We start from the raw sequence: 26,183 nt of genomic DNA, 5'->3' as shown, positions 1-26,183 counted from the left end.
TCATATGGAACTATTTGGGATTTTTAATGAAATAACAAACAAGATTGGAAAGAGATCAGACACTCATGCTTTGTTCCAACCAGTCAAACCCAGAAGATACCAGTCTTGCCGAGGACAAATACCAAAGGACAGGTCAACGCACCGAGTAAGTTGCTTTTTTCCATCATAGATTTAGTTGCAGTTCTGGCAATGCCGTCTTCCTTGAAAAGGGCTATAGATATCCTCGGACCATTTGGAGGAAGCCGCTGAAGGTCACAACAAATCAGCAGCAGACAGAAGACCCTGCGGCCACATACTGCATGTTTTCTTTGTTGTGCCTATGGAGGCTCTCGCACCAGGCGGAGGAAGCCACTGAAGGCCACAACAAACAAAAGACCGTATGGCCGCACGCCACATCATCTTTTGTTCGTTGCGCCTATCTATGGCCCGCAATGACTTCCTCCGCGTGGTATATAAGGGTCTAGGTAGTTTTTGCTATAAACAACCACCTCCAACAGATAGACACCGACTCAACATGCTATGAGCACTAATGCTTTCCTGTGTGACACAACTCCAATATCATCAAGTAGTCTTACTTGAGGAGTTATATGTGCTGAAATAAGTCAGCACTAAAAACGGAGTTCCATGGTCTTCAGTCCCAGAGTATCCTATCATTTTTCGGAGTCCGAAGTTTTTGTAACACCCTGTGGTGTTTTGTTCATCTTCATGCTTTGGCTTTCAATGGCCTCTGCCAGCTGGTGCCATCCTGCCTCTGCCGTAAGGGAGCCGTCCTGATATAATTGGACAAACAACCAAGTATATAATTGAATCAATTTATTCTTATATTGTCTTGTTCATAGACCAACATGTATAGTAGCATAACAAAAGTAAAAGCAAAATGTGCACATGTATTTCAAACATAGAACATGGTACGTAACAGAATGTCAAACCAATTTTATCACGGACGACTTTCGCCACAGCAACAGAATGTACATCAAAATCAACAGAACCTCTTCTGAAACATCACTCTAATATTATGTAATATTATCGTTTTGCTACCAGGGTGCAGTATTGATTGTCCCACTTAACTGCTGAAAGATTTTTTTAACCATTTTAGTGATTTAGTGACCATGATTCAGTGACCGACAAAACATTTATTGCCTTAAAAGTTTGATGAATAAAACAAAATACAGTACAGCACTGACTTCACTTTTGATGCGGATGGCAAAAAATAAGTTGTAACAGTTGATACTTTACATCAGACTTAACACACTTGGGATAACAGGGACTAAAACTGTCAGTTTGCATAATCCAGAAGTTTACATGGAGAGATAATACTTCTGCCACACCCACTCTTGTTCATGAAAGAAATAAGCCATGAAGACAGTCTGGTTTACAGTTCTGCTATCAGTAATGAGTAAGCTAAAAAACTAAATTAGTTGCTTTGAGGCAAAATATGCCCCGATAGTGAAGTTAAAAAGTTCAGATACAAAAGCCACTAAATCTACCTGGGGTATTTTTGAGTAGACCAAACTTTTCTGCCAAGCCTGTACTGCTGCATAAAAGTGTGACCTTATTGCGTGATTTACTATGGAATTTTGCGATCTTTGCTTTGAAATGCTATGGTATTCAGATCCAAGGTATCATCAGGTATATTTTGCCAGGTAATCTCTATTTTTCGGAATGGCCTTTAGTGTCTTTTGCATCCAAATTTTTCTGTTGCTTTGAAAATAGACAGAGAGTGTTGGTGAAATTCAACAGCCAGTTAACAGTACGTTACAAGTAAAGCATCAGGCATGTTGAACAGCAGTATAATACCTCATGAAGAACATCGAAGGCTGCACACATTTAAAAGCATTGTGATAATTCATCATCATCATCATCATCATCATCATCATCATCATCATAATAACGCCCAGCCATGTGGCATTTGGGGTGACCCTGCGTGTTCGACTATGCAGCAATACGCTTTATCTGTCCTCTGCAATTCGCATCAAGTCTCTGGCCTTCCGTCCCGTGATACTTAATAATCTCTAAACAGGTCAACTTAGAAGTCTCTCTCAAGTTGACCATCACCTAGCCTTTCAAAACCGTAAGACTTAAGTTTAGAGACTTTGAATCAAACATGAAGTGGCCCCTACAAACAGTGAACAGTCTTTGCTTTAGGATATGGTAAGAGAAAGTTGATGATTTGCATAAGTTTGAAAGTGATGTGATCAACTCGTCCCATAGGTGGCTAATACTTGAAGAACTCTCTCCTGGACGATGCTATCAGAATGGCCCTTGTGTTTCTGCACCATGGGTAATATCTCGGCAGTTTGTATGGCCTCCCTTGTCACATCTGAAATCAGATAACACGACATTCTGTGAACGAAAGAATGGGTTTTCTAAATCAGAATACAACTCAAAACAATGTCATATACCACTAATGAAGATTTCTGTTTTGATACCGATTGAAGATTGAGGGGTTTTCTGGGACACTTCTTTGACAAGTTTACAGCCCATGAAAGCATGCTGCAACACAGGGGTATGGACCCTTTCGAAAACTATTCAAACATATTGCTGACAAAAGCAAAGCTAATGGGGCGATTTGTTTAGGAAGCAGAACAGCTCATATCATTTCTTCGTTTAAGGACAAGCATGAGTTGGATTCTAGGTCAAAGTCCAAACTGATTTTATAGCAATCTTATCGTGACCAAGTTCTGGTGGAAAACAAACTCTACCTGCAGAATGTAATCCGTTGACCAGACTGAGTGTATTACACATCAATTCCGGCAGTAACTTCTCATCGTTTAATAACGTCATGATGGTCGGGATGAGGTCAGAATCCTTGATGCTGGCTGCATTTGTTCCTGAAATAAAATGAAGGACCAAGTGGAGTTACTTATTCTGACAAGAACCACTACAGTTCACAATTAGAACATTATTATAGGTGGGAGTTCAATTTGTACCATAACTAGGAAGATCATATTTACAGAGTATATCACATGAGCATTGCAAACCCTCATTCAGGAATTGAATAGTTTTCTTGATTTTCTCAAAACTATCAAAGTTGGACTTGTCAGGCTGCAGAGCAGCAAATTCCAACAACTTACCAATTATTGATGCGATCATCAAATTCAATGCCACAAGTGCCTCATTCTGCATCACAGTATGCTCCGATGTTGCCATGGAAACCAAATGTTTTAATCCACCAATCTGAAGAATTGTATTCATGACTATTGACGACCGGGAATTTTTAATCAACGATGCCATTAGTCGGTTCGCTTCACCTGGAAATGGACAAGAAAAGATGATAAGCTGAGATTATCCTTTTTCTATGTATCAGAATCATGAGCTTGTCTTTTATCATTAGTCTGCTGGAGGCGGATAGCACGTCTGCTGATAGCCAGTCTATACAGCTTTGTGATCATTTGTGATCTTTCGTGATCAAATTTCACAGCTTTACAATGAGACAGGGCTTGTCTGTTGTCACACGTGTGCTGTACCCTTGAAGAGGGGGCGCACAAGACACCCATTGACAGTTGCATAACTACCTACCTTTGACGCCGGCGTGTTCTTCCACGGAACACCACGCCACCAACCGCTTCAGGAACTCTTCATTTGTCCCGAGTGTCTTCGCGGCCTCCTCCTGTCCATCGACGGCCATTCTCAACAAACCGAGGAGCTTAAACTGTACAGGCGCAGCATCACTGGACATAAATTGTAAGACTTTTTCTAAAACTCCTGCATTTATCATAGCAGATTTATTAGATGCTGAAAGAAAGCAAAGACAAAAACTAACTTCAATGTTTATAAACCAACCATTGGTTATTTCTTCTCTACTTATTCAGTATGCACTAGTTAAATTCTATGAAGAATAGTTTGCTGGTGGAGTGAGATGTGGGAGAGTGAGCTATGGATAGGCAAGCCTGGACCTGGCCGTCCCACGTTCAGAGGTCATCAGGATATCGCCTCCTACTGACATACTGACCTGGTATTGCTATATTCCTCAATGCACTGAGTACAGCATGTAACATGGTCATGTTGGCCTTGCTGCTGATGTCGTCATCTGCTGTGATTTGGAGTGACTCAATCAGAACATTAGTCGTTCCATCTTTTACTAGATTTATGCAGTTTGCATCTGAAAAATAAAAAAATTGTAGAAAAAACGGAACTGGGGCAAATGGTAGTATGTCGGCCTCATGATCGAGTGGTCACCTCCTAGCTGAGCTGCTTCTTAGTTCTCCCACTGGTTGAGGTCTTGGTATGCACATTTTAGTTACCACACAACACCCCAAGAGACCTTCTGTGGAGCCCAGGATAATAGGTGTAACCTTAAAATTCAGTTCATTCTTCACTTACCCCCTCTGGCAAAATTCCCAATGGCCAATGCGCCACATACTCTGAGATGAGGATGGGAACACTGCAGCCATTTCTTGGACACGAGGAACACTGGACCCGAACCGTCATTGTACAATAACTGCATACTATCATCTGGAAGGAGCAAATGTAAGATTATCTAACCAGCTAGGAGCTAACCAGTCAGCATCGGAACCCCAAACCTTAGTCTCCAAGCCGCCACAGTAGTCGTCGATTGAATGCCAATGCAACTTTGTCGATATTTCATTAGTCTGGTCTGTAGAACACCATCCCATTCCAAGTACACTCAGAGTCCCAATCTTAACTCTTAGCGTGTACTATAATCAAAGTTTCATTAGCACACTGATTAATATTGACAGTTGTGTAATGTGCCTGGGAAAGACCCAAGTTAGGATAAAAGTGACAAGTATCGTTCTTATCATTTATTGCTTACCTCCTGTTAGTAAAAGTATAATTAGATCGGCTGCTAACTTAACGAGAGTCTGACTATCATCTTCGTCACTATCTTGATGCGTTCTAATGGTCGCGAGTAAATGTTGAGTTAATGCAGTTTTACACAAGTCGTTCTTCACAGAATCTGAAAAAGAGCACACAAACATGAAATGATCTCTTCTAATGCATTTGCTCTTGTGAACATACCTGAATGCAACTACGAATGGGCCCCAAGTAGAATCATTTATTTAGGGCGTGTAATTTGAATCTACATCAAAGGTGACAGTAAAATTCTGTTCTATCTGAGCTTCAAACTTTCCAGTGTCTTCACTTACCATCTTCTGCAAGCGTTGCTAAAAGTTCTAAAATAGCATCTTCTATTTCTGCCACCTCTGGTGATTCGTACAGTTTCACTACTGTCGTTGGTAGTTTTGAATCTATGATTTGTTCTTTGGCTGATTCTGAAAAGTAAAATAAACATATCATCATGATTCTTGGCATTGTTGGGTGAGAAGTTATGTATGTTGATAATGACATATGATAGGCATGTATGGATAGAACAAGTACCAGGTTAGGAAAACCACTCGAAACCTCTCTTTTTTACTGGCTCAACTAAAATTTCCATCTATCCTAGAGATTTAATCCATAGTGATCAAAAGTTTACTACTTTGGGTATAACACACTCACTTTGCCATCAATGAATTTCTCACCAATGACACTAATTCGGGCTGCAGAGCGACATCTAAGAAGGTCACCACTGAATGATGTTAGGGGGACCTCACAGTCTAGTCATTCGACAAGTATACCCGAGATGTTCGCCTAGCCTTAGCTCCAACTCACCCGAGTCGACAAGACTACTGACAGTCATCAGGACCATGGACATGAGGTCCTCATCATCGATATAGTCCTGCATGTAACCATTCATTAAGTCGAGGGCGCCCAGTTTTATCGCCTTTTCTTGAAGCAGTTCTGAAAATTCATTGGAGACTAAAGCGTAAACAAAATGCATGATATCGTAACACTTCACTGTAAACCACACAATTTTCGCAGGCATCTTATTTCAGCAGATCTTTCGAATGACGATGATGGTGGAGGCCAGATTACAGATGATACTATACATATCACATCAAAGTTAACTGGCTTACCATTGGTATTGGTGAGATTAAGTAAACAGCCACACAGCTTACCATTGGTATTGGTGAGATTAAGTAAACAGCAACACAGCTTACCATTGGTATTGGTGAGATTAAGTAAACAGCAACACAGCTTACCATTGGTATTGGTGGGATTAAGTAAACAGCAACACAGCTTACCATTGGTATTGATGAGATTAAGGAAACAGCCACACAGCTTACCATTGGTATTGGTGAGATTAAGTAAACAGCCACAACCCATCATCCTAGACGCCTTGTGCGTGTCATCTTTCTTGTCACAATGAAGTCGCTTCAGGTGATTATATAACTTCTCCAAACCCTCACAGTTGCTCATCGCTTCGCGGCCAACATCTGAAAAGACAGGCATGGAATGTTCACTTAGATATGACCTTCAGTCGTGATGTCTTCTTTTATGTTTCCTGAGCAAAACACTGCACAGACTAATCAGATAGCTAGGCGGATATCTTTAGAAAATGAACAAAATTATTCTTTGTGAGTTCTGGAGCTCAGATCACGGACTCCATTCTGTATCTATCCATCTAGATATGTTTGATGTTTTCACAGATGCAGCAGATATTTTTGTTTGTCTTTTGCATTACTCTTCTTTGAAAAGAAATGTACTTTGTTAAGTCGTCATGGTAACGAGAGTTTGGTGGTGTGTATCGAAAGCGACTTGTTTGATGAGTTAGGGATTCCTGCTACGCCAATGTATCTCAGTCTCCTTTAACTTTCTCAAACTTGCCTTCAGTGCTGTCAGTGTCACATGGCACTGTTTATAAAACGCTCCATAAAGATAGATTGGATGAAAATCATTTCAAAGTCTGTTTGAAAGTGTTTGAACAAAACGGTAAACATCAAACTAAAACTGGATTCATCGAAAATGCCAAAATGTAACGTGTCTATGTGTGGATCGACGAGGTATTTGTGGATTGTGAATTGTAACAGCACAACCACTTTTCGCAACGACAACATTCCTTTTTGTTCCTTTGATGTGGGTTCTTCCAATCATCATGAAACAGAATTCACCAAGCGTTGACTTGCTCAACCACAAATAGCGAACGTGAGCAGATTTCCTTCCAAATGGCGCAAAATGTTGTGGAAATCACAGACCCTCGCTGTTGCCCAAGAGTAAACTAGATTCATTATCTACACAGTTCCCCCAATATCAACATGCCCTCAAAGCTGGTCATGCCTGACCTCACCTCGTTCTCCAAACATTCTGCCAATATCAATATGCCGCCTTATGTAGCCCTCCCCGCTTCGTTCTGCACACATTCTATCATTATTAGATCCTCATCATTCTCATGGTTTCGCGAGAGATGATTTCAATACCCTCGGGTTTGTTACCATTCTGTACATTCCCACTGTCGGGCGATATGGATTCAATACCTCTGGGTATGTCATTTATGGTCTCATACAGATTCTGTGCCACGGGTCATCAGTACATCGACTGGTATGAATAGCCATTTGCATTTGCATCCCATGATGCTTGATTAGTTCAGCATCAGAGAGGCCAATTCGTGATTTTGACCGCTTGGTATTGTTGGAATTTGATCCAATATCCAGTTTTTTGAAACACCCTGGTAACAATTTTTTATATTCTTAATGGATTATAAGTATTAGGAAGTAAAGAATCCATACTTGGTATTAGATTTGTTTTGACCACAGAGATTTTGGTATGACAACCACAACTTCCTCGGCTGCTGCCCGAGTTTTGGCCAACATCACGTATTGTTTCATGTTCTGCCTATTCCTCTTTGACAACAGCTCACACCCACAGTGGCGATGGTTTTTTCACTGTTCAACGCTGACTGCATGCCACTATTTCCTGCATGACTAATTGGATCAACCACTGACAAGACTGCAGCCTAGTTAATCAAATTCTTTTTATGACAGCATGGAGAAGTTGCAGGAAATCCAAGAGACGGGAAACTGGGTGTTTTTGTTGAAGAAAAGACAGCATGGCTTTTGTAAAAGATTCTTTGATGACATCTGTCATGAAAATTGCTCATCTTGTAAAAAGGCGATGGCAGCATCCAAGTTTATAAGATATTTCTGTATTGATCAGTGGACCATACAGCCAAAGCTGTTGGTATTTTCCTCTGCAGCTATAACATAGAATAGGAGAAAAACAGCAAAGAATGAACCACCTTTTTATACTGTTTTGATCCAGTGGCTTGCGTACGGTGTGGATAGGAAGCTAAAATAGGACGAGTCTGCAAGATACTTCCGGTGTGTTAGTGGCCATATTGGCTGGTAGTGAAAGGGTTAAGAACTCTCGAGCACTTTCTTTGATATATGATAGGTGTCCGCCAGGGGTGTTCAGAAATAAAAGACACACTGTTTCCTTGTTAGGCAAATGAAGAAGCTAGTTATTGGGAATCTGGTAGTATTACGATTTTGTCTATGTAATATTATAGCTGTCTCAAAGGGCATGTCAGTGTCATTAAGGGTCTTCTTCTCTCCATGTGAACGTTTGGTTCTGATGTCAGCTGTGCACCAATTAGGGCAAATGGCCTAGTTACGCCATCTGTGGTCAGGGAGGACCACACCATCACAAACTACATGTACACTCATGTTCTCCTCTGTGATTTCCCTGGCCTTGGATTTGAATGTTTGGACCTTTACCAGATGTGGCAATTGGAGTAAAGTGACTTGCCAACATCACAAGCAATTTGTCAGTGACAAGTTTCTAACCCATAGGTATGACTCAATGAGTCTGCCTTCATCTCAGCCAGTAGAGCAGCCTTTCTGAATGGCAATGATTTTCATATTTGAACACAAGTATTCGCCTCATTTTGCATTATTTATACAGGCCATTATTGCCTAATTTTTTAAAATGAACGCAACAATTCTCCAGTATACTCAGCATCAGTGCCTAATTTCCGTGAAGTAAACTATAATCAGAAGCCACTAATATGGAAAAGGGTTGTCGATAGAAATCACTCCATCGAGCATTGATCGATAATGCAGCCAACATCGCGGAATAAATCTTTCTAATTGTGAGCAATCTCGAAAAACAGCCGGAAGACACACAGACGGCAACATGATAGATTGGCGATCAAATCACACAAGCATCTGCTGATTTAGAAGATTTAGATGGTAGGAAATCTGTCAAAGAAACAAAACGTCTTCTCTAAGTGGTGTTGGAATGGTGTCATGAAAGATCTACTTTCAGAATTGCATGCAACATCAGTGCCTGTCACCTCAGAGCTTATGGGTTTGATTTTCAGGTGGAGCCTGTCTTGATGAGATAGAGGGGGTGACCCTCTCTGACAGCATAGGTTTTCTCCTGGTCTCCAATTTCCGCCTAATGACATTACACAAGTCCTGAAGTCATTTTTCAAAATGAAAAAGATTTTCCTCTCTTTTCCCAAAATGCAACATGCAGATCCTTAAGCCAGAGTCAGTCACTAATCTAACTATGAAAAGTTTCTGCAGAGGTACTCTGTTCTGAACTGCAGTTACGGCACAACACTGTGCACTACCTTTAGAAAAGTGTTTACATAGAGTTCCCTGACACTGTGTTCTACCTTCAGAAAAGTGCTGACACAGAGTTCCCTGACACTGTGCTCTACCTTTAGAAAAGTGTTGACATAGAGTTCCCTGACACTGTGCTCTACCTTCAGAAAGGTGCTGACATAGAGTTCCCCCGACACTGTGCTCTACCTTTAGAAAAGCTCTATTCTAGTGTTCCCTATCCTTACCGTTGTCATAGCAAATGTTCCCAAGTGCCCTACAGACTTGGGTACATGTCTCCACGTCCGAACTAGACAAGTGTTTGGTGAATAAGTCAACGAATTTCTGCTTGACACACTCCTCACGTACCGAACCTGCAAATATCAGGAGAGACAGGAAATAATAAAGAGTTACAACAATGTACGGGCAAATTGAATTATCAGGCCGCTTTGAGGTGGCAGAATAACTCGAGAAACATTGCCTATTCCCGCCGGAGTTACAACAACATGAATAAAAGATTAGTTAATGTACTTTATCGCCACGTTTGCTGAATGTAATATTGGCGAGATATTTAACCGAGGAAGCATTTAAGAAGATGCAATGAACATTGATTTTATGAAGCCTCTAAATGCCACAGGTTTCAGATTCAGGAGATTACCATGCTTCCAGCACTGGATTATAAGAATCAGATGATGAAAATAGTGCAGGGGCTGTAGTTATGATAAACTGAGATGACTCGAAGGCAGCTTGATGCTTCTGATGCAAAACCTCCTTTAAACTCCTCACTGAGCAGTCACCTTCGAGATAAAATGGTTGCCGCTTGTGATTTTTATGAACATTTTGAATTTTTTTTCACCAATACTGAAGTGCTAGTCTTCAGTGCTTACGCCCTGACATCTATTTGAACTTTACCCAGTAGATAGTAATTTGTTCAAGTAATTGACAGTGGTATTGATTAGGCGGGAAGCTCATTAAAGTAATGAACCTAAAGATAAACTGAAACCAATGAGCTGATCTTGTTAAAGTCTCTCAGTGAATGAGGATCAAGGGAGGAGGCGGTGACATTAAGATAATTTGAAAAATCAGGAAGAGCCTGAGACAGTGGCCTTGTTCCTAAATGGCAATTCCAGGTTTCAAAGGTGGTGAGTTACACAGGGGCGGATCCAGGAGCCAGAAACAGAGTGCAATGCATTTCTCACTAAAAGATCCCATGTGTTCAAAAGGTTCTTGGTCAGTTTCATAGTCTTTCACGACTTACAGGTGGGCGTGTGTCCGGTGCTCTCCCATCTCCCTTGGATCCGCGCCTGTTATAAAATCCACCCTAATTGGAGACATTTCAGTTTCTCACAAGAGCTGAACCTATGCTTGGTGAAGATTTTGCTGACGGATCACAATTTCCATGAAGAATTGAAAAAAAAAGTTCTTGTATAGAGCACATACTTCACTCTATTGGCAATACCAGCAAGTTGAGCGGCACTGAACCCACAACCTTCCGATCACATGTCGGAGGCTCCTCCACTACACCACAACACTGCCCGTTGACAGGACGACTGGGTTAAAGGCAATTCGTTTTTTCACTGATTAACCAACTTGTGACTTTCTCTCGTTGCAATGCTGGTCACTCACGTTTCTGCCATGGCTGAAGTGCTGGGCTAATAAGGTGAATCATGCAGGGATTTCATTCGCATGTTGAGAGAGTGAATGTGACATGGCTGAGGAATGCGATTGAGTCCGAAAGGTTTTAACCCAAAAAAGTTCTCCAACTTGATTTGTCTGATTTATCTCCAGTAGAATGTTTGTGGCTGTCAAGTTTGGTACGCGGAGCTTCATGGCTTCCCACATCATATTGCAATGGAACCTCATATGACATGTCTTAAATAAAGTCATTTAAGCCGAAGTGGGTTGATCAGAATGTTGTAAACCAATATTCGCTTGTTACCAAAGCAAAAAGTTAAACCTCAGCGCTTACATCCTGAGTGTTTTCTAGGAAAATGTGATACAGCTTCTCAGTTTTTATCCTTTTTTTTGCACTGCCCTGAAATATAGTTATGTGTCCACTATGATGATCAAAATGCCAGTGAGTTGCCGCTCAGTCACACAAAAACAGATAAAGGATGACATTTTTCCATCCAGCATTGATACCGCGGTATATTTCTGACAAGTTGGGAATAAATGGAAACATAAGGATCACTGACTAGATGAACATTTACTAATGTAGATTCAATCAAAGGCAGCTGGGGTAGATTTTTTGCTGATACACCCTTCACTCTTTGTTGCATCCAATGCTACCAATAAGTTTAGCTTCCACAAGTGAATGGCAAGTTTCCTTTGACATTCAAAAGTGAAAGAGGGAAGTTATTATAACCAATAGAGTGGAAACTAGGGTTTCTAGTACCTTTGGCAATGTCTTGGCCTGCAGATTGCAGTTTGCACTTTAATGGATTCCAGTGCAATACCTTGCCAACCTTTCAAAGAAACCAACCAGATTTTGTCATTAAGCTTCTCTGTCTATTTTTGGTCAAAGAGGCTAGGGGGTGCAGTGTGACACCTAAGAAGCACTTCTTCTTTCTTTTCTTTCATTCTTTGTTGCTGCTTTCAAACACTTTAGCATTAAACTCTTCTGTCTACTTTGTAATGTGTATACAGTCACTGGAACATCGACATCCTCCCATTCGGTGTGTGTCATCCTCTGAGGCGATTGCAAACAGCAAGTTCCTTTTGATATTTATTTGCATTAACAGACAGTAAAAGAGGGTTCAGTCATTAATATCAGAGAGAAATCCAGGGTGTCTTGTGCCTTTGGCAATATCTAGTGTTGTAAATTGCATACCACACCTTGATGGATAAAAGCTCCCCTCTCGCTAACCTTTCAAAGAAACCAGCTAGATGTTGTCAACAACACTGTCAATTTTCTATCAAAGGAGCCAGTTGGTGCAGCACTTAAGAAGTGCTGTCTTCTTTGTCATCCTTTATTCTTTGTAGCTACCTCTAAAAATTTAAGTCTTGAATTCTCCTTAATAAGAATTTGGCCTAAATGTCACCAGTCATTGGTCAACCGGAGATGCTTTCCGCTACCTTCTGAGCACAAGGCTGTCCCAGAAATATTATCTGTTAAAAGCCCATCTATTTACTTTGCTATTACCTCATCTAAAAAGTGACATCATTCTGGCTTTTAGCGATTTCATCTGCGCATGTTTTTTCAAACATGCACTCAGTATTCCCAATGTTCTGTCAGTGGCCATTTCTTTGCGGTCATATTGTCAATGCTTGTTGGCTAGACAGCGTTGACATTTACCATCTTCCTTGGTGGCTCTGTAGGTTGACGATCTGCCTCCTGCAGCCATTTGTAATGTTACCAGTTCATTTGTTACAAAACAAAAAGTATAAGCTCTGGCTTAAGATAAAAAAAAGACACCAGCTTAACAGGATGTAAATATCAACAAAAACCCCATGCTTTTCGCTCAGTTGTTTTTACTGTGATATTTTCATGTCTTTAGAAGGTCACGTAGCCTTTGCTTTTATTCTGATCCTTCTTGGAGTTGCCTTGTCTAGTAGTCATCTTGTCCAACTCAACTGCTTACAGTAATCTGCACACTGTGGATCTGACACCTGTCACAGACACATCACTGTGCTTGTGGTCATTGGCAAGTCACTTAACTAAGATTGCCACATCCTTTGAATGAGATGTAAACATGATATTCCTTGTGTCAGATAGGTAAGTAGCTCGGTGATTGACAAATTCTGCAAATACATACGCCCAAAAAAATGTAGCAGTTAACAGCAGTCATTGCGACTAAAGACATAATATTACAGTCTTGATGACACGTTGAGCATCCCATTCATATCTGTCAAGTCCGCTCCAGAGTGTACTTTTCCAGCATGCTGCTCATCACGCTGGTAACCGAAGAATAGCTTGGGGAAGTCTATTATCGTCTCATAAGAGAAGCATAGCCGCAGGGGATACTTGCAACAGATTAGTTTACCAATACAAGCAACTTCTTGTGCGGATATAGAGCAGATAGTAAGCAGACAGTAGGGTACTGGTGATCATCTTAAGGCAGAGGCACAGGGGAAGTTCACCTTGAACTAATGAGGGTTGCGGATATTTCACCCCTTGGAATATACTCCCTCGTCAACTTTTTGTGCTGATAACAGTCGTTCTGACCTGGCCAATCCCTACTTCAGAGGTCACTAGGATATGGCCCAGGCTAAGTCTTTTGTTTGGTCAGTGTATGTGTTATACTGAGATCTTACCTGAATCACCTTGTTCTTGGGGTAAGAAGATATGTGCATATGGTGAGCTAGGCAAGGCAGTCTTACGTTCCGAATATAGATATCATAAGCTATCTTGATGTCATCCAGACAAGTTTCATGCCAGCCATCACCCTCCCAGCTAGTCATTCGGTAATGATTGATAAAGACACGTCTCCCAGGGTAAACATGATGAGTCGTTTCCGGCTGTATCAGCCAAAACTACCATCACTTTATTGGGTTGTCACTTGCACTTTAGAGAGGTTCCGATTTTGATCCAGAACAAGAACGAGGTTTTTTTTCTCTGGGCGACGCCATCAAGTCAAGTCTTTTCTAATGGGGCTATGACACACTGTTTCATTGGATTTCTGACAACAAGCAATGTGATATCTGGCGTCAAAATACAACCTTGTTCTTCTTGGATCAAATTCTGAACCTTTCCATTACTGTCTAGCTGATGTTAATGGTCTCCTGCTTATTTTATAAACCTTTTGACTAAAAACCTACCATCGTTCCCTCCAAGCCTCGAAGCATTATACTGACAATCTTAGAGGCTGGGCTATCATATCATATCACACCTGCAGCTAAGGATAAGAGGGTTAACTCCCCTCAGCATCCAAATCCTCCAAATAGCCCACTAAATAATGCTTTTATTGCTGAGCCACAAATGAAGCTGGACGTCACGGGCTAGATAAAACACAACCATCGGCCAGACCAAGAATACCAATCGACTGATAATTACAAGATTTCCTTGGCATGTTGGGACTGGAGGATAGATAGGAAATGACATAGGCTGAATCAACATAGATTTGCACATGTCCACGTATTGGTCTGATGTATGAGCCAGGTGATGAATATGACTAAATTTTCTGGGAAGAACACAGTCGGCCCGTTTTCGGTAATGAAGTCGGATGTCCAAGGGAGTTCCACCACAGAGCCTCATAGCTAGGTGGTCAGGGTGGTGTCCTTTGGCCAGTATCCTCTCCATTCTCTATGAGGGAGCAGGTCAGAAGCACATCATCTGGAGTCTGGTCTCTAGTTCCACATCCACATCGCGCAGGATGACCACTGAATGCTATACACACCTCATGCAGAGAATAATAGAAAAGACTGTCGAAAGTGATGAAGGACATCTTACCCCAATAAGTCAAAATCCCACCTTAATGAATAGGCAATCCCTTGGTAGAGCATGTTACACCTAAAGGAACTTTGCGATCTCTGACTTTCAGACTTGTTTGTTGAGAGGATGGAGGATTAGCTGAAATAACTTACTTGTTTTGGCCAGTTCTGCCACCAGCTTTGCTGCCTTCATGACATTCTCATCCGATAAGTTAACATGATGTTGGAGTTCAGGAAGGATGCCCTCAGTAACCAGTGTTTTCCCTGCTGAGGCTTTGTCACAGTCTGAAATGAGAAAAAGAAAAGTTCATTAAACCCAGACTAGGGCAGAGGACCCCACTACCCACACTTTCTCAAAAATTAAGGATTATAGACAGGGCTAAGCAAAGGAAAATCAAAATTTTCCAAGTCAAAGTTTTTTCCATGGTTTTCTGGTTCTGACAGCACACTCTCCCAAATAAGCTGTTTGGCCACACTGGATTTTGCCTCAAATCAAAGATGGCCACCAAAATCCAAAATGGCTGCCAAATAGCCTAAAGTCTATATCTGGAGGATCCTTTACCCACTTCCTGTACATTTTTCTGCTACAATTAGAATCATGTTCTGGTTTTACCCTCAAAGAAAGGTCGAAGCACTTACAACCGATTGCTGCAAGTCGCTGACCTATCAGGATTACACAATCAAAGAAAGATCAGAAGGCTTTTACTTAATGAGATAAAGATGGAATACCCACTAGCTCTCATTGAGAAACTGCAGCCTTTTATAGAATCCAGTTTGTTTCAGTTACTCTGAACGTAGCGGACATTCAACCTATTATTTACACACTTCCGGAAGCAAGAGACGGCAAGTATAGAGCGCCCTTCTACCAAAATAAGTTTGACAGGGTTTTTTTGGGTTGGTAATGCCATGCAGTGCAAATCGACCACCATCTTTCACTGAAAGTTTCAGTCAAGCTCCACAGTCAACAAAGGGGCACATTTTTTAAGATACCCGCCGCCACCGAGGTTCCAAGTTCAAATAGACTGCTCTTGCTCCTCATTCTTTCAAAATCCCCACACACAGTTGCCTTGATAAATCTTTAACGTGAAAATTCAAGTTTGATGCGAATACCATTGTTTGACATATGCATACCTAATTACAATGTTACTCGATACAACTTGTAAAAGCAAAATGACTGGAATATTAGGAGTAACATAATCAACCAGAATAATCACACCAAACCATACAGGAGCCGACCTTTAGGCTGCAATAAAAATAGATTACTCATTGATTTTGGTTCCAAAATAAGAATATATCATCAGTCATCAGAAGTTACATTTGAAGGTCATCATCTCTTAGATGCATGCAGAGTTGAATCTGAAACTGTTCACCCTCTTTAGGTAAGGTACATACTTCTCTTTGTGGGTTTGTTGCATCCAGCGGGGCTGTTTTGGACAATTTGGGTTATTGGCCAACATCACAAGCCATCCAAGCTCCTTATCTTACTCCGATTCAGCCTACCCTCTCAAAGGCGCCTCGATGAGATCCAAATGAGCTTCAGCAAAAATCCAGCTTAACTTGTTGTCATGTGACATAACTTAAGCCAGATTCTTCATTTCCAATACATTACGCGAGACTTTTACTTTGGGAATTACGTCCAATCAGAGACGACCACGCCATCCGCTAAAATCACACCATCCACAATAAACCATTCAATTTATCAATTTATCAACGAAATTTGTAATAAATATTCGGCATCGATGGTAACACCTGCTCTCCAGTTTCTACCCTGGCTATCAGTTTGTAGCTATAGCAACTGGTGAGAATCCCGTGGCTACTATCACTAGCTTGGTTGCTAATGCTAGTTTTTCGGGCAGGCTGCAGATATAACAATTGCTTATCATTAAATTGTCTAGCGCCCTGGCTAAAGCTGATGACGGATGTATAGAAGAAGAATATGATCTGACTAGGAATCAAACCAGGTCAAATTGAGATGAGCCATCATTGACTGACAAGTGCTGAGCAACCATCTTCAAACTCGGAAGTGGGCACAATTGGATGCGGCACGGTATTGAATAGGCGACACCAACCAATGATCTTGCAACACGGTACTGATTACATGAGCGATGGTAAGCTAACACAGGACTGTCCACAGCAAGAAGACTTCAGGAAAGAAATCCGGCCAAATAGTACAGGAGAAGAAGAAGACATTGATGGCAGTAACAGTGTCATGAGCCATCTCCTGGGGGGGGGGGGGGGAGGTATATAGGCCCAATAATAAGGTTTAGCTGCAGGGAATATGAGTATACTTCATTATTCTATCAGAGAATTTTTTCACAGCCAAAACAATCCACACAGTTCAATTCCAACAAGTCGGTACATGCCCAGTCAGTCTTGCGTTGAATGCCAAGAAGAGTCATCCATAATGGATTGAGATGAAGTGGACTGGAAGGAAACTAGGAAGGTTCCAGACAGAACAGCAATCTCCTGTTGTTTAATTAATGCGACAGGTCCAGTCATGGAGCAGAAATCGACTGACGAGGAAATTCAGATGTTTCGTTCTGTTCTGTTGCTTTGAGTTGCCTCGGTTTGACTTCTCCCAGGTCTCATGCACCAAATGAGCACTGACTGAGGAGTGACCACCATTTGGTATGGAACGAGCTAAGGACAGCCACCCTGGACAGAAACTGATTGAAGCAAATAGATCCCCTTTGTCAGATAAAGCCCTCATTTCCAGTACCTCCACTCGAACCAGACGTCGTCAGTGGCAACTCATCAACTTTGATAGAGAAACACTTGAGTAGTATCAATAGCTGACCATGCCAAAAGTGCATTTGTGATATCTCTGAGTGTGACCAGTGCCTAATACGTAAAGGATCTGAAAACTTTCAGACAACCAGCTGACTTTGTCATCAACTATAAACGCAATATCAATTACGTGAAAGAATGGTCAACTATGATCAATGACTGATTGCTCGTGTGTCATAAGACTGTCGGGTAATAATTCACCTGACTAGTTCAAATGATACAGTTCTGACATATGACATTCCCAGGGAGTAAAACTGATTCAATGGAATATGTTGCTTTTGGCTGAATGCTTTCATGGCATGACCTGTATTCGATTGGTCATCTGGGATGTTTAATCAATACTGAAGCACACACCAGTCACAACATTAACAAATTGCAATGTGTTCATTGACAGGCTCCGTTGAAATAATATACCAGTACCGAAAGAACTTAGCAAGGAAACACCACTATACATGTGAGCTCTTGATACCCTGAGCAAATTTGTAAGAAGACACAAAGCACACCTGGAGATACCGCACGCTGAAGCCAACGTTCCTATTCCTAAAGACCTAATGCCACTCATGACTTCTAACCAGTCCTCAATGATGAGTTGAGCGTGATGAGTTGAGCATGATGAGTTGAGCAAGGAATAAAGCATAACACATATAGAAAACATCCGACATCATCAGGGGTAAAATTCTGACATTTCCTGAATATAAGTTGACATTTACAAATGTCAGCCTAATGCTGACTACACGGGTATCAATGCAGAATCACATGAATAGCAAATTAGGAGACAAATTGTCTCACTTTAATCACTTCTCTTTAGAGCTAATGCAGGAATGATGGAGTTACTGGGGATCGGAGATGACAGGTAAGCGTATTTGCCGCGGGCAGTAGTCAGTTCATTAGGATTCACATCAGCCAATCGAGAATAACAAATCAGTCAATTTGGAGCCCAATAAGAAATGCAACGGCATTGATTACCTTATTTTAACGCTCGACGGGGAGCTAAGGCGGTGCTTAATATATAACTAGCGTATGATCGTGAGAACAAAAGGCTGCTACGAGTATACACAACCCATTCATCATCTAGATACTAAAGGCTTTGAGATTGCAAACCATAAAAGTCTTGTTTCCAAGCTCCGGGATGCTGAGTAGCAATATTTCGCAAGAAGATTTGCAATATCTCATGAAGCACTAGAAGTCCACATGGATAAGGCTCCATAGATAGCTAGACACCCATGACTATGAAAGAGGTGACTATAGATAAAGATGCGGTTAGAGAATGAAGTCAGATATACAAGAGTTTGAGGTAGGGCCTTGGCTTCCCCACACATCAAACCTCATCAGATCTTCAAGAGTCTTACATAGGGTCTTGGCTTCCCCACACACCAAACCTCATCAGACCTTCAGTAGTCTGACATAGGGTCTTGGCTTCCCCACACATCAAACCTCATCAGATCTTCAAGAGTCTGACATAGGGTCTTGGCTTCCCCACACACCAAACCTCATCAGACCTTCAGTAGTCTGACATAGGGTCTTGGCTTCCCCACACATCAAACCTCATCAGACCTTCAAGGGTCTGACATAGGGTCTTGGCTTCCCCACACATCAAACTTCATCAGATCTTCAAGATTCTGACATAGGGCCTTGGCTTCCCCACACACCAAACCTCATCAGACCTTCAAGAGTCTGACATAGGGTCTTGGCTTCCCCACACATCAAACTTCATCAGATCTTCAAGAGTCTGACATAGGGCCTTGGCTTCCCCACACATCAAACCTCATCAGATCTTCAAGAGTGCGACGTAGGATCTTGGCTTCCATATTATCACTAGACCAGGTCATCCAGACCCCTATTATCCGATATCAGACCACTCTCGAGCTCAATCGATACATTTTGCGGCAGAACTAACAACATCAAATCGATGAGAACACACTTGAGACAATGTGGAGGGTTTCTTGGTTGCTCAACACACTACTGACTGCTGTGGTGCGATACTGACTCAGTGTTAAGGCAATTGGGGTGGAAGAGGGGAAACTATGGATGAAGATGGTTCTTTCGTAAGCCTGTCAATGACTTTACACATCAAGACATAATATGCACTACAGGAAAGAAGTTACTACCGTAACTTGCAAGTGTCCCTGCAAATAAAGCTGCGGCTATGCCATTGCAAGTGCAGCCCTGTATCAGTTGTTGTCTGCTAAGGCTAACTTCTACCTCACACAAAACATAACCATCTACCAAATGCTTCAGACCCATCACAAAAACACTGCCAGTATTGTAAATCAATAGTGATTACCCGAAGCCCGAGATCATATACTGTGGGTTTGCCTGTTTGCTGGACACGCAACAAGTGTTCCATCTTCAACCAAAGTGATTGATCGTTGCAATGCGCATTGGTTTTAAGTAGGACAAGAGGGAGTTATTGCCAGGCTAGCACTTATAATGTGTCGACACAATCAAGTCGGTATCTTGCACCCTCCCAAAATCGGCCAGTTTTATCATCACAAGCATAACCATGAAAATGCCATGACAAGAATCTCTGAGTCTGTAATATGGATGCAACACTGACATGTTTGGCTCTGCAGCCACAGCCACATCATCAAATAGACAGGAAAAGAATATGCAGATCATATTGTCATGCACTTCCAAGCTCCATTAAAGAAGATATTATTGGTGCCATGTTATAAGCCATGTAATACTGATGTCCATTTTTTTATGTAGTTATGCCATAAAACAATACAAGAGGATTGATCGGGGAAATTGGATGCTGGTTCTTGAAACTGTAGACATATCTTATGAAAGTTGATCCAAAGTTTTACAGGGATTCAATTTTATTTTCAGTCCATGTCTTCTATAATCAAACTTCATATCTGGACATCCCAGCAGCAAGATATTTGATTTAAGCCCACTCTCGTATATCCACAAGCAGTTCTCAATCCCTATTCCCATCAAACTTTCTGATACTCTATAATTGATGAGCTCGGATAAAAATCTAAAATGGTGGCTTGAAACTGGCAGTCTAAATCTCTTAGTCTTATTGCTCTACACAAGGCATGAATATTGATTAAAGCGAGACATGAATACCATATAGTTTGGTTGTAGAAACATGGCTCTCACTTGGAATTGCATTTAAAAACAACCTCGAATGAATATTCACATCCTGTCCCTCAGTTTTAATCCATTCAAAACTCGACTCCAAGGCACCTATTCCATAGAGGTATACGGTATACTACACTATACGCGAACAATGGCTTCACAAAGGGTGCATGACCATGAAACTATTGTTCGCGTATAGTATAGCATAGGGTATAGCTCTATGGAATAGGTGCCTAAGGCACCTTCCCCATAGAGGTATACGGTATACTACACCATACGCGAACAATGGCTTCACAAAGGGTGCATGACCATGAAACTATTGTTCGCGTATAGTATAGTATAGGGTATAGCTCTATGGAATAGGTGCCTAAGGACGACTGCTCCCGAGAAAAGTTTGTACGTGCTTTTAGTGCCAAAACTTATATCATGCTCATCATGACGTTGCACTGCCTGCATAAGGTCTGTAACCCCCTTTGCCAATTTTCCAGTTCTGCCACTGCAGCAGACACACAATCCATTTTGACCTTGACCCAAGAAAGTCTGACCTAAGGACAAGTTTACCTAGACAATACCAAATCATATCCCGTCTTGCGACAAATGAGCACAAGCCGCATGAATATTTGAAAATCCTCATCCAGGTTTCCACCTGCGGTAATCGTAATCCACTTTCGGCTTCATATAATTATGGTTTCTGGCGGCTGAGCTCGGGTTTGCTCACACTTGACAAGACAAATCGCATTTACTGATGGAGTTGGATTATAGGGTGACACCGGAGAACGGGGTTGGCTACAATCATCTTGCTCATTGTTTCTGATGTCAAGGAAACATTTTGTTGCTAAAACCGATAATTTTGCTCAAGAGAGCCTCAAGGACTTTACGATAATGACACTAAATCATACAATAATGATAGTAAATCATGTCTTTTAGTCATATTTTAGTTCAACGCAAGCAACTACTCATGTAAGTCACCAATGTCAAGAACATTAGGAGCTAAAGCACCGAGCAAATACATGTAGGCGATTTAATTTAAAACTAACTGCATAGGCCTTTAATCTAATTACCATCATCTCTAAAGGTGACAGGCTTCATCTTATTACCATCGTCTTTAGAGTTGAACCCCTTTCAGGAGTTGAATACCATGTTTGCAACATGAGACATTATTCTTCTCGCTCAGCATCGTTATTTATACAGAGTCTGCAATGTGAGATGTTATTCCTATGGCACATTGTTCAATGAAAGGAAGATAGAAGCGACAAGTGTAGTAAAACAAATTAACCCTCTCTGCTGCCTGATCAAAACTGACAACTCTAACCATATGAAACACATCCTGCCTTAAGCAGAATAAAATCTCTTAAAACCCTTTGTCTACAAACGATTTTAGTCCTTCATCTGTCATCAAAGATTTTTAACCAATACGCGCAGTCAAAACTATCCTTTGATCGAAGCAGTAGAGTTCAATTTACCATTTTGCAAAAGGCAAATCTTCTTTTGAAGATCCATCATTCATCATTTTCCCAACTTTAAGCTACTATTTGCTCAATACATGTATCAGTACTTTTTTAACGTAAAGTCGAAGTTCAAAACTATCCCACCACAAGCTACTATTACTAAATCAATGATAAAAGTTCTAACATGGCTAAGCTAAAAAATGGATTTGTGAGGCATTTTTCACCCATTGTGAACAAAGCGATATCATCATGAACCCTCTGAACTTTTATAAACTGCAACAGTGGCTGGGGGCAACATTCGAATATAGCTGAACAACCTACAGAGATATTGGAAATAAATAATTAAAGGTGTTCTCATATATGGATAGAAACTCTACTTTGTGGATTACTTGCCTGATATTTTGGATTTGATACCAAAATTACAAGCTCGAGGACTAGACGCTATCAAATTTTGTTTTGAGTGGGAGTTTGAAACAATTGATTAAACAAAACAGGAACAAAAATATCTGAGTTCTACGGAAAAACATTCAAATCCAGCCAAAGGATAATTTGTCAGTTCATAGTGAAATGTACTTCAGTGTACCCAACTTGCTTCAAGTTCTTTTTCTCATTCAACATACTGTTTGTAATGTAAGTTGAGCACTCTTTCAACCTAAATTAAACGCTACAAGTAGCTGCCATCACTTTTTGCCTGGATATGCCTCCAGGTCCATTCTTTCTCCTCACTTCCTCGGAATCCAAATGAAAGGCCCTGAAGCTCAGGGCGTCGACCCTATGGCAATTTTTCAATGATCATCCTTTGTAAGCCGTCCAGGGTATTGTGGTTGTCTCTTGTCAGTTTGTTAGAACACTCTACTGATGAATTTTTCACAGGAGAGATGAGACCCTGGGATTGTTTTCTTATTGCTTCTGTTGTTGTGAAAACTGTAACATGATGGTTCATTTAACACTGAGTTTGCGTAGAAATCATGTTGTCATTTCCCAAAGTGACAATGTTACTTCTAACCATGTATAACAAGAAACAGGGGACAAGAGAAAATGGTAAAGGAAACTCCAGAGAGGATTCAACGGACTTGCAGTGTCGCATCTCTGACTTCAGCTGATATGGGTTTGAACATGGTTTGACAGCCATGCTAGAAGACAGCTCGCCATTCTGCCTCCATACCCGAAAACCACCCTCCTCTATTGTTTGCTCATTGAATGGTATCGATAAACCATGACATGGTCTCCCTATCACAGATTGCCACGCCCGAGGATATTAAGAGGAGACTGTTCCTTATTGCTTATAACTAGTGCGTATTACTATGATTAGCTGTCATTGTGGGCAATATGACCTGATCTTCCTGTCACAACATATTGCTTGTCACTATGGCCATTAATGTCATGGAACATGATGAGGAAGCCATTTTCTTGGATGCAAATAGAAGGGGCGGACAACAAGGGTTTTTTCATGCGTACTAACATAGCTCTCATGTACATGTACTAGCGAGGGTTTTCTGCAGAAGTTATACAAAGAGGATGAGGCATTTTCAAGTTGAATTTTTCTGTGAATGCTCGAGGCTGAAGAGTACCGCCACAGGGGGAAGGACTATCCTAGTTGGCTTGGTAGCAAAGAGGGTTAAAGTTTGGTGGTGCACCCCAATTCTATTAAAATAATACCCCGAAGAAACTAGATGGTCTGCCATACCGACCTACCTTCAGCTGTGATCATCTCTAAGATATCATCAATGCATTTCTTGGAAATAGCGGGCGACTCCCGCAATTTCAATTTCTTCAACTCGGTCAACAAATTATCTGAAAAGAGAAAAGAAAAGGGCTGGGCATGAAACATAAAAATATGGTACCAACACCTTAAGAGAAAATGGTGGGACTTGGGTGATATTCAAAATTTCTTGTACAATACATGTAGTAGAACCTCTCATAATAAAAAAACACACTGACAGATTTTGTTTTTGTTCGTAACTGAGAGCTGTCCTGATTATAGAGGTCACATTGTACAGAAAACAAATCAGGATTGAAAAATAGGCCTTTAACTTTCAGCATTAGATAGCCTTGGAGTTATTTACAAAATTACTGGATGAGCTAATTAAACATGTTAAATGAAGAATTTTCTCATTGCTGGGTTAATGAGCCTTATGCAACAGATAATCAGAATGTAAGGCTGTTTTCCTTAGGAAGGTTTCCTTCCATTAGCTAAGGTTTCTTATGTTTGTTATCTTGTCAACAATGTCTTTGTACGCTTTCAAACAAGGGAACAATTTTCGTAAAATCGAGCCACCTGTTGAGGCTATCCATCGAAGCCCTTGTCATGTAGGAGGTTAAGGGTGGAAATATGCCTTTGTAATTGAAGTAATAGGGACATAGAAACCCAACCACCTGTCCTGTCATTAGGGCACTCTTCTGTCATCTTTCATGTCTATAGCCATTGAAGGGATATGCTCTTGGAAACTAACTGGATAGATAGGCTATAGTCCAGCAAAGTGATACTTCTGGAACCACATTTGCCAATTACATGATGAAGAGAGGAATATAAGCAGACGATTTCATTTCCAGACAGGCCTAGTCCATTATTCACTGTTTTGAGATCAGGACATATTCAGGATAAGAAAACTGACTTCACCCAGGACGTGATTTACATAAAGAGATTTAGAGAAGAGGTATATTTTTGGATAGTGGCTAAGCGTTAACTAAGGAACTGATAATACTAAATTTAAGGATGTCGACAGATACGAGGAAAATGTCAAGACAAGAGATGCAAGAGCGTAGGAGGAGTATATCCGCTGATCTGGAGCAAATATTATCAACGAGAATGTCGCAGCCTGCTGGAACTATGTTGGCACATTCAACGATCCATTCGATTGGCACAGGGGAGATTCATAGGGGAAAAGAGGTACCTAGGAATAGGTCCAGTCTTCACTCTGATCTGATTTTGAATTATAGCGAGGATAACAAGAATATGGCAAGACAGGAGCGACGGAGAAGTATTTCTGTTGATCTCGAGGAGATATTTACGAGGAGAATGTCGCAGTCCGGTGGAACTACACTGGCCCATTTAATGAGACATCCTAGTAGCACCGGGGAGATTCATAGGGGAAAAGAGGCACCTGAAATCAAGGTAAGTTCTATCTTGTCTTAGCCAGTATGAGTATGGAAATTTCTTTGATTTGAAAAAGACTTTTAAAAGGTAAATAACGATTAGACCTTACCTATTCATCCAGCAGCTTGAAAGGACTGCCTGACCATGAACATTCCGATTTAGCATCTACAGTAGTTCTATACATTAAAGGGACAATATAGGCAGCAGCTAGGCAGGCAAGATAAAGTTACACAAAGCCGCCAATAGTGGTCTCTCACAACTCACAGTAGGTCAAAATGATTCACACTTGTACGAGGGATATATGTGACCCGTTACAGCAAAACCAGGCGCTTGTCGCTCTGAGCTTGGCAGGTTGAGACGGACTGTTTATTCATTTATCTATTGTCTGCCTTTTGTGAAATATGAGCACATCAATTTCTTCTATTATCTCCTGGTGTCATTTAGGCTCATCTTCTGTGCGACATGTGCCTGGTTTTGCTGTGACTGGTCACATATTTACTGCTACGTCTGACATGACTCAGGGCCCTTACTGTGTATACTAGTCACTTGAAGATGGCCAAATTAGCCCCTCTCCTCCTGCCTATAGTCCCCCTTTAACAATGTATCCATCTACATGTCTATTATGTAAATCTACATGTATATTATGTAAATGAACATGAATGATGGAAAACATTTCAGCACCTAACAAAAGCTACTGCACACGGAAAAACCAGACCGGCGATCGCTTTATGATAATTATATTCTGAAAAAGGGATATCAAACCTTCCTTTCTCATAACTTACCCATGATTTTACTCTTGGCAGTTCCCCGTAAACATTGATTATCCACAGAATTTTATGAAAACTGGCTTCTCAAGCAGCCATGCTCCAGGAAGTAACTATGCCGGCTGAACTCTGACCTCCGACCTCTGGTCTAATATTTATCCGCCAGGGGAAAATTAGGTCGGTTGTTTCTTCGCTGTTATCGCAGATGGCAGCGGCTGTCAGCTTCCATTGAAGAGGCGGGCGAATA

At 41.1% G+C, this 26,183-nt stretch overlaps 1 protein-coding gene across 1 annotated transcript; it reads right to left on the bottom strand.

Annotated features, from left to right (window-relative positions):
• Positions 1-827: 827 nt before the first annotated feature.
• On the bottom strand, positions 828-26,033 carry LOC135498415 (rap1 GTPase-GDP dissociation stimulator 1-like). The gene is made up of 14 exons (XM_064788672.1): positions 25,955-26,033; positions 23,771-23,869; positions 14,910-15,041; positions 9,635-9,760; positions 6,129-6,278; positions 5,614-5,742; positions 5,109-5,234; positions 4,775-4,918; positions 4,324-4,455; positions 3,953-4,102; positions 3,520-3,735; positions 3,075-3,251; positions 2,703-2,831; positions 828-2,320 (listed from the first exon to the last, which is right to left on the bottom strand). The coding sequence occupies exons 1-14, from the start codon at positions 25,956-25,958 to the stop codon at positions 2,196-2,198; spliced, it is 1,839 nt and encodes a 612-aa protein (XP_064644742.1). The 5' UTR covers positions 25,959-26,033; the 3' UTR covers positions 828-2,195.
• Positions 26,034-26,183: the final 150 nt, after the last annotated feature.

This window comes from Lineus longissimus, chromosome 1 (genome assembly GCF_910592395.1).
Source record: "Lineus longissimus chromosome 1, tnLinLong1.2, whole genome shotgun sequence".
Classification (NCBI taxonomy): Eukaryota; Metazoa; Nemertea; class Pilidiophora; order Heteronemertea; family Lineidae; genus Lineus; species Lineus longissimus.
This window is presented reverse-complemented; position numbering and strand designations above follow the sequence as displayed.